The sequence below is a fragment of the Pyrus communis genome, chromosome 17 (assembly GCF_041283825.1).
Source record: "Pyrus communis isolate YQ-2024b chromosome 17, ASM4128382v1, whole genome shotgun sequence".
Taxonomy (NCBI): domain Eukaryota; kingdom Viridiplantae; phylum Streptophyta; class Magnoliopsida; order Rosales; family Rosaceae; genus Pyrus; species Pyrus communis.
In genome coordinates this window covers 19,930,778-19,940,300 of record NC_142581.1, presented here as the reverse complement: position 1 = coordinate 19,940,300, position 9,523 = coordinate 19,930,778, and the positions used below count along the sequence as shown (strand labels likewise).

The 9,523-nt window shown below is 34.5% G+C and overlaps 1 protein-coding gene across 1 annotated transcript; it reads right to left on the bottom strand.

Moving 5' to 3' along the window:
• Nucleotides 1–3,026: 3,026 nt before the first annotated feature.
• On the bottom strand, nucleotides 3,027–6,314 carry LOC137708718 (transcription factor bHLH68). Its single transcript, XM_068447852.2, has 8 exons — nucleotides 5,811–6,314; nucleotides 5,282–5,672; nucleotides 5,054–5,128; nucleotides 4,828–4,893; nucleotides 4,508–4,573; nucleotides 4,287–4,343; nucleotides 3,567–3,611; nucleotides 3,027–3,432 (listed from the first exon to the last, which is right to left on the bottom strand). The coding sequence occupies exons 1-8, from the start codon at nucleotides 5,954–5,956 to the stop codon at nucleotides 3,301–3,303; spliced, it is 978 nt and encodes a 325-aa protein (XP_068303953.2). The 5' UTR covers nucleotides 5,957–6,314; the 3' UTR covers nucleotides 3,027–3,300.
• Nucleotides 6,315–9,523: the final 3,209 nt, after the last annotated feature.

Genomic DNA, 9,523 nt, shown 5'->3' with positions numbered 1-9,523 from the left:
AAATAAAGTTAAATGTGGAAAACATTTTTTTAATATAAATATATGAACTTTATATAAAATTGAATAAAACAAAGCTAGGTACTTATCAATAAAAAGTTGCGGATTTTGGCCTTCAACTCCACTGGGATCTCGCACCACGATTTCCATAGCATAGGGCAATTGGTCTGAAAGATTTGTCCCACGTCGTGGACCAATGCACTATGTTGCTTTGGCGTAGGTGCAGCTCGATGCCTCTCGTCATATCATATCGTGATATGCCCGTTTGTTACCTGGGTGACCTGCCCCATCTTCAGTTGTCGGCAATGTCCTCGGGTGTTTTTCTTAGTTGTAAAAAACATAAAAAAAAAAAAACGTCAAACATACACTAAAAATTTTGACTAAAAAAGCTAACTGTCTAGTAAATGTTGACACCTTGTGCGACGAATATTCATCGCGCAAGTATATAGACGACGCATAAGTTTTTGGAGCCAACTTATAGCCTTACGCGCATTTTTTTGCAAACTTTGCATGATGGAATATATTACTCGTCTTGCAAAGGTGCTTTGCGCAACGAAATGTTTGGTGCTTTACTTGTTGTGCGATGAACTTGCGCGATGAAGACTTATGTTCGTCGCGCCAATAAACCTTGCGCAATGTCAGTTGCTTCGTTGTATAAAGTTCTGTCGCGCAAATGGTTTTTTTCTACTAGTAATTGTAATTTTAAAAATGAAGCATGAGTTTGTTATGTGACCTAAAATTGAGGTGAGAAAAGGTAATTTACCGTAATACATACAAGAGACGTGTAGGTTTACAAATGGTGCAAACCCATTGCATCTATTCACCAAAGAACACCTCGAGTCCTATGTAGTTTCGTTTACACTGATTATATCTATACTTGTTGTTGTAATTTAATTTCATAATTCTTATTATTATTAGAGTTTATATTATTATTATTTTATTTTCTAAAATTGTTCTAACAGATGCAAGAGTACACGTAAGTTTTGTAATTTGGTCTTGCACAATCTTCTCTCTAGAATTTGGGGTTCGAGCTAGGTCCTTGGACCACGCGACATGCATGGACGACAATCTAATTGATTAATTACACTTTATAGCCTAGGGCTAGGGCATTATATTTTATTTTTAAAGTTTGGCTCATCTTTGGAACATTTAAGACAATAAAATTAGTTTGTAACATGCAACAAATCTGATTATTATTTTCTTAAATTACAGCAAAAACAAACTTTATACTATACAACTAACCTAAGATTTTTTTAAAGATAATAAATATTTCTTTGACCAAATAAAATGAAATACAATCTTCAATGGAACATTTACGGCAATAAAATTAGTTTGTAACATGCAACAAATCTGATTATTATTTTCTTAAATTACAGCAAAAACAAGCTTTATACTATACAACTAACCTAAGATTTTTTTAAAGATAATAAATATTTCTTTGACCAAATAAAATGAAATACAATTTGAAGATTACAACGCAATATAGAAAGACAATACAAAACCTACCCCCACATAGTCACATCTAACCAAATGAAAAGATAACGCTCATGAGGACAAAATCTTGCTTCACTTTCTTATGAACTTGCAAAGGATGACGATCATTCGGCGAAGAAGCCTTGCAATGAGATATCACGAAGATGTCCTTGTAGTCCTTAACCAGGCAAACAAAAAATGAAACCACAAGCATAATAAAACTAAAAAACAACACAACGACATAGCTTGTATTATGCATTTGGAATTAGGGTTTAATTTTTTCTGTTTCTTTCTTTCTTTTTTGAAATTTCTATTAATTGATGATGTCCTTGCAACCTGAGTAGGGAAGAATGAGAAATGGACAAGAAATATCTGTTAAAGAATTAACGACATAGCTTCAATTCATGCAAGAAAATAGATTCTACAAATAATTAAAGTGTGGTTTTGTGATGCAATTTATAACGTCAAGATTACGAAAGGCTGAGGTGCTTTTGTTGCATTGAGGAGTGTGTGGGGGGATGGGGCATGTCACTTGAGTGCAATCTCTAAAAGTGGCCCAAAAGGACCCAAAAATGGGGTCTATCTTAGCATACTCTAGTCAGGCTCAGCCATCTCCCACATGAGTGTCAGGCATGAGTCTCTCAACTTTCCAGTAAGCTAGAAACCTAGAAATTATATGGCAAAGGCCAAAATATGTGTAGGGTTTCGAAATTACATTAAAGATGGATGTGTGAGGCAGTGAGATTAATGAAAGAATTACAACGCAAGTGTAAGAAGTATACTCAAGAGTAAAATTCGAGATTAATAGATCCAAAAGTTCTGTATAACTTATTTCTACGGTCTTGTATGATAGAGGAATACGCTTTGGAATCGATGATTATTTGGCCTAGTTGGATTTGTCTTTATTTCGTTAGATGGGATCTTAATTTTAGAGTCTTTGTGAATGAGAGTTCGTTGCGATGGCGAATTCGTTTGATGCATACAACATGAACACCAGATCAAAGTTTTTCCATTCTATAATCAACATTTATAAAAAAATTCAGAAGCGAAACATGCATACAAAAAAAAAAAAAAAAAAAAAAAAACGAAGAAAAGAACTCAGTGTGGAGTATATCATCATGATTCTTTCAATATTGTCCTGCCACTTCAATATATAAAGCCTAATTTATTTCCTTATCATCAAGATCATAGTGTTACGATTACCAATTTTTTTCTTGTTTTGTGTTAATATTGGTTATCATTCTTCTCTGGCGAAGTAAAGAATTCAACTAAGTATGATCTCTTGAGCTGTAACTTGAACTAAATTTTTTAGTTAAAAAAGAAAAAAAAAAAAAAGTATTCCCTTTCTTTTTGTTCAAAATATTTCAACCGAGGACCTCCAATCTTCAACAAAGTGGAGGCCACTAAACCAAATTATCATTGACAAGTTATTTTTTAAATAAAAAGTTCCTTTTATTCAAGATAACTCGATATTAATTATGTCTCTAGTCCAAATTAATAGTTTTCAATCCTAGAACCTGCAAGAACTTCATGAAGCTATCCATAAAAAAGAGAGATAAAGCGAGATGCATGGAGTACTTCTTCCTACAAGAACAGTACTACTACATTGAGCTGTTATTTAGTTAGTAAATGAGTACAATATAAAGCTAGCAACAGTACACAAATCTAAGTTAGAATGCATAACATCATGCCCAATCAACCTTAATTTAACTTGCAACAGATTGACTGCTCATAATGTTATCTCATTCTACAAAAGCTCAGTACCATGCTGCAGTGCTCCTACAGTCAAAAACATGCACTTGCTAGTACTGCTTGTCAAATTAGGGTTGATTAAAACCCATTTCCGTAAGCAGGAGCCCAATAATCAGCTCCATTGTCACTCCCAACATGCTGAGTGCATGACACAGGAACCAAGCACAACCCTTTACTTCTTAGATCCTTTGCCTTATGATCTTGTGATTCCTGTAATTATTGTAAAAGATCAATGGCAAATGATGAGATTTAAGGTTAATGATGCTGATCATCATGATGCATATGATTACTGTATTGAATTTAGAAATGGAAATGAACAGTGTGATCAAACTCAGAAAATGCACCTGATTAGGAGCGCCTTTGCTTTTCAGGCAGTTGTCATTCAGCAGCTAAACGGACAAAAGAAACAAAAAAGATATCACCATATGATCAGTAATTTTAATGTCAATTTCTATATCATCAAATTCAACTTTTGAATCCAATAGTGACTATAGTTTATGATCCAAAAAGCATATCATGTTTTTAATTTACATTAAATCTATGCTACTAAAGTTTTTGTAAAGCTGAGAATCTTGTTCCTTGAGTGCTTTTATTTATCATGAATAAAATAATTAATTTGTTAGATGCTTTAATTTATATATTCAAAGCCTCCCCTCCTTGCTTTTTATGGGGTGATGGATCCAATAAAGCTACCTGACCAGCGTCTAGAGGAAATACACAATTCCTTCCTCCCTGAACCTAAAGTAATTAAATTCTCCTTCATCAATTACATTATTCTAATTCATCAATGCCCACAATAATTAATTAATTAAGTTAGCTAGTCCACATGCTTAATTTCTCAAAGTATATGTGTGTGTGAGAGAAAGAGAGAAGAAGAGAGAAAGAGGAAATATTTTTGCTCACCACCGTATTACCTTTGAATGAGGTTAAATTTCAAAATTGTGAAGTAAATAGATTAAATTGCACATAATCACTGAAATAGTGACACTCATCACCGATTTAGAATGGTGAACAAAAATGTAGTGCACTGGTTATGATTTGGGAAATGGGATATAAGTACTTACAGACTGTTGCTTCCTCGTGTTTTTTGAGGCATTGCCCAAGTAAGGGGAGCTGAGGGCCTGCAAAGAAAGGAAAGGGAAAAAGGAATAAAGTTTAAGACTTCCATATAACTAAATAATGTAACGAAAAGCATGAATTATTGAAACTTTAAGTGCATGCGCTCACTGATTCTGAGTTGCTAGCAGAGTAGAGTATAAAATATAGCATTTGATAGAAACATCACCTCAATTTGACCCTGAAGGAATCTGATATACCCAATGGCTTCTAACAAGACTGAAGCAGTGTCAGTCTGCAAAAGAGAAACACACATGCACACCACAGCAAACCCCTTATAAGTCATCTCTCTGGTCCTCTTTAATGTTAAAAGAGAGAATCCAAGTGAAATAAATACAAATAAAGAAGTAAAAGAGCTGCTTTGATCTGAGTTTTTGGGAAGAAAAAAAAAATTCTTTTCGTTGGATTTTATCTTGGGAAAAGGAAAAGAAAAAAAAAAAAAAAAAAAAAAAAAGAAAGCTCAACAAATATGAAATCTCCAGTAGTCACCTTCCCAAACGGGGAAACTAGTTGGTGAAGGGATGTTATCCTATCACCCAGCTTCTCCTTCCTCACCTGGTTCACAGTAAATTAACAAGAAAATTTTGATTAGAAGATGGTTAATTTAGCACTTGTTTATTTTGATGATGGATCGATCATATAATATTGGTTACCAGACTAACCACAAGAGATTTACTTAACTTCACTTAATAAGAAGAGAGATTAATTTTGCTACCTTGAGAGGTGGTTGGCTTGGAGATTGTTGAACCCTGGCCTTCTTGCTTGTCCCACCAGTGGCAGTGCTATTACACTATTACAAACAAATGTGCATATGGGAAACATAAATTAAAAGTAAAAATAAAATTAAAAACCTATATATAAACATAATCTAATGTACTTGAAGACAAAACTGAAGAAAGCCAATATGTATATATTGGAAGGAATATAATTCTCCCTTAATTACCTCAGATGAGTGATCTGCATGTTGGTTCCTCTTATTGTCAGTTTTGTTACAGGAGAAGTCCAATATATTATTAGTATTACTTAAACTAGTGACACAAGACCTAGGGGATGAAACTGGCATGGTTTGAACTGGGGACCAAACAGGCCTGCAGCTGCTAGGTGCCTGCAGCTGAAATTCTTCATCTCCATGAGGACTACTGCCCAATAAGTTAATGCTGTTCTGGGAGTTAGCCTCTTGCTTTATAATACTATCAACACCATGAGGAGGAAGAGCAGCCCTTGGATATTGTGTAATCAAGATTTGGTCCTCCTCCCAACTTTCCAACCTACTTTTAGGTTGAAAATTATGACTCAGAGTACCAAAGGTATCTTCCTGGCTGGACAATCCACCCCTGAAAAATGATTAAAACATCCAACAAATAACTAAAAGTAAGTACCTTACAAAACATTTCAGTTCATAACATACAATACTATGTCAAAGATCAATCGACAGAGAGAGAGGGAGAGAGGGGGGGGGGGGAGAGAGGTACAATAGTAACTGGCTCCAGGATTGTGGAGGCTCTAGGTTATGGTCAGGCAGAGGGAGTGAATTAGGAGATCCAAGCTGCACATATTGAGAAGGGAAGAGAGATGGTGGATGCATACTGCTCCACCAGTTAGGGTTTCCAGCCATCATTTGTTGCTGTTATGACCACTCCCAAAAACACTTGTCCAGTTGATGCGCTTGCTGCTTTAATCAAAAGATCACAAAAGGAAGCGAGAAAAAAATTTCTCTTTGTTTTCCCTTCTCTTTTGCTCTCTCTCTCTATTCTCTCTCTCCCTCGCTCTCCCTCTCTCTCTCTCTCTCACTTTCTTATATTTCCCTGTATATGCACCCAAACAAGACTTTGCTAACTAAAGCTTTATGAGTACTGTTTGCTTTCTCGGATGAGGTTGAAGAAGCTCAAGTCTATGACCTTTAATTTTTTTTTTTTATAGAGAATGGGGTTGAGAAACTTTGCATATTGTATGTTTTTCTTTCCATTTTCTCGTTTCATTTGTTTAGTAATAACTTTTTTTATTCCTGCTTTTGCTTTTTTCTAAAGTGAGGGCAAATAAAGCTGGGTGGGGAGTGTTTTCCGGCCCCCATAAACTAATGGCTATTAAGGCTTACTTCCTCTAATTAGGGTTGTACCTTAAGAAGTTGGCCTTGTTTATAATTGGAGTTAGGGTTTTGGGTGTAATAGTACTATTCATATCAATGTAATGTATATATGCTTTCTTTACTCTTTATGCAATAATTCACTTCAACAAACCGGCTACAGAATCTGAGTGGGTGCGTGATTAAACAATCCACATTATGCATTTGTAAAAGATAGTGTCGGGAAATAGTGGATATTAATTAATAAGTCATAGCACTGTATTCAGGCCATAAACAAAATTGTCATGCCTAAGATTTTTCGGTCGTATGAATAAATCGGAACTAACGGTCCTATACAGTAGGAATATATCATCTACCTACGAGTGTAGAGAAGGTATAAACCTACAAAACAAGCTATAAAACAAAGAACATAGATGATTAAAAATAAAAAGAAAATTATACATTAAGAAGGGGAGACAAAGTCTAAGATGTCTAAAAATTAGAATGTGATATGAAAAACATAATAATAGTATTTTTATTTGTCACCAACCCCATTGCCTTCTCGACATAATTATTTGCAAAGTATGCATCCTATCAAGCTTTTACTTCATCATCTTTTCAATATAACTAAACACAATGTTAAACTCAAAAAGCTCGACTTCATATTAGTCATCAGGAGAAAGAACTGAGCAATAATATATTATAATAAGCCAAGATTCTATAAAAATGATACTCTTACTATTTATATATTTGATTGAATTCGAAAATCCTAATATTTGATTCTTGCCTTACAAAGAACAATCTAATCATGAACGCTATCGTGAAATAGCGCCACATGGTAGACCCATGAACTTAATTAATAGAGTATTTGGATTGTAATAAGATTTTATGTTGACATTAGGACTGTTTAATTACTTGAACACGAGTCCTACTCAAGTTATGTTGTAGTTAGGTTATTTCATCTTAATTGTTTGGATTGTCACGATTTTCCAGCAAATAATGGTCTATGAAAAGGAGGATTCTATCGTACGTTTAATAAAAAATGGTATAGATTCCATTTAATTCAAACATTAATATGATAAGGTTATAGTTAATCAAATAATGAAGTTGTTATTACTCCAATAAGGTTAGTAGTTATATTAAGAACGTCCTATTACAAGTGTAACAATAGATTAACCGTGTTTATAATTACACTATTAACATCCGATTACTTTTTGTATTAAAGGTATCGTAGACTAACCCCTAAGAAAAAGTGGTTATTGACAAAAAAAAATAAAAGGCAAAGTGGTTAAAACTCATTCGTACTCAGATATCCTTTTTCTTTTTCTTTTTTCTTTTTTTTTTGTCTAGCCACGACAACTCCTCCACATAATCATCATTCATAATTTCATTAAACAATAAAACATAAAATGTTAATTTGTTACCCATAGTCATTTCGACGGTGCCAGGTTTCCACCATTGACCAAAGAGAGAGTTACGACATTTTTAAACAAACGCGACCCTTCTTCTACAACAATCTCTATGCCCTTCTCATTTGTAAATTTAACTTCAAAACTAACATTGACACCTTGTAAGTATCTCATCCGTAAGAACAAAAACTAGTTCTTCCATCATGCTCACACACAAATAATGGGATCACAATAGCAACCAAAAAAGCTTCAATGAGTTGTTTCATCGAGCACCTATAGGCATTTACCAATTCCTGTCAACATATGCCGGAAGTTTATTGCAACATATGTTTACAACGACTATTTTTTGTAGAGGTTTGTCGAAGGTGGATGGAGAATATTGTGAATAATATTGAAGACTGTCAAGGCTTTTCAACTATAGTATTTCATCGAGCACGTGATGCGTAAAATAGAGTCACACACAAGAAGAGAGAAAATGAACACAAATATGATAGAAGAAAATAAAAGCAGGAGGAGAGAAAATTGTAATTTAATTTGTCTTAACTATTTATAGAGGTCAAATATGTATACAAACAAATACACATGTGGTTTTTTGAAATTGTTGAGATCAAGAACAACCGATGATCTCATGCTGACTCTTTCACTGCTCACACATCATTCAAAAACCACTGGAAACTAGTGACATTGACATGAGAAACTGAGAAAGTAGGAAGGACCAGGATCCTTTACGAGCGGATCCTGAGGACCAAATGATCTTGACCGTTTACAAAAGATTGAACGGTTATGAATTAATATTTTATTTTACTCATTTACTCCTGTTGACCAGCCTTCTCTCTTCTCCGGTTCTCTCACCATCCAGCGAAGAAAGCTCTAGAGCTTCATTTAATGAAAACACAACACAAGAAAATATGAAACATGAACTTGTTTTTCAATTTTTCAATTTTCCACATAAAATTTCTAAATTTCATTTTTTCCTCTTTAAAAAAGAGAGCAAAATTATCAATCTTTCAATACCCTACCCTTTGCATTTGTGGCCTGTAATTTTGCTTTCAGTTGCAGAAGCCTTCAATTTTTCGTGTTCTTGTTGTATGTCGGCAGAAAGCAAAGAGGGAACCCAGTTTGCATAAGCGAGCGAGCTTGATACGAAGAGTATCCTTCTCTCTTATTTCTTCCACTATGATCTCTCTTTTCCCTCAAATTTCTCTTTTCTTCCTTCCACTCCGATCTCTCTTATTTCCCTCAAATTTCGTCCATACCCAACTTTAATATGTTTTTTCTTTTAATTGGCAGCCAAACCTAAACCCTATTTTAGTACTTGTAAATTTAGATTGAGAGAGGAAGCAGAGCAGGAGGAAGGGGAGAAGACGGAAGAATTTTGCAGTTCAAAATTCAACGAAATTGAACTAGAGCCGATATTCAACGCCATACTGTCCAGGTTCGCTGCCATGCAGCGAAGCGCAAGCCAAGAAGAATCGGTTTGCGTTAGAGTATAAGTCAAATAAATATTAATTCATAACCGTTCAAGTTATTGTGGACGGTCAAGATCATTTGGTCCCCAGGATCCGCACGTAAAGGATCTGGAGATGATCTTGGTCCAAAGTGGAAAGCCTATCACTCTTGAAAAGGCCATTCACATACCAACTCTAACTTTTACAGAATGAAGAGAGACACATATGTATGTATTAAAATTAAAAGCAGTGAAGATAACATACCG

Excerpts from the sequence above, each read along its gene's own strand:
- LOC137708718 (XM_068447852.2), bottom strand. The coding sequence starts at position 5,956 with ATGATGGCTGGAAACCCTAACTGGTGGAGCAGTATGCATCCACCATCT. Across the intron at positions 5,129-5,281 it reads ATGCAGATCACTCATCTGAG|TGTAATAGCACTGCCACTGG; the intron begins GTAATTAAGGGA and ends TGTTTGTAATAG. Across the intron at positions 3,612-4,286 it reads ACACGAGGAAGCAACAGTCT|CTGCTGAATGACAACTGCCT; the intron begins GTAAGTACTTAT and ends TTGTCCGTTTAG.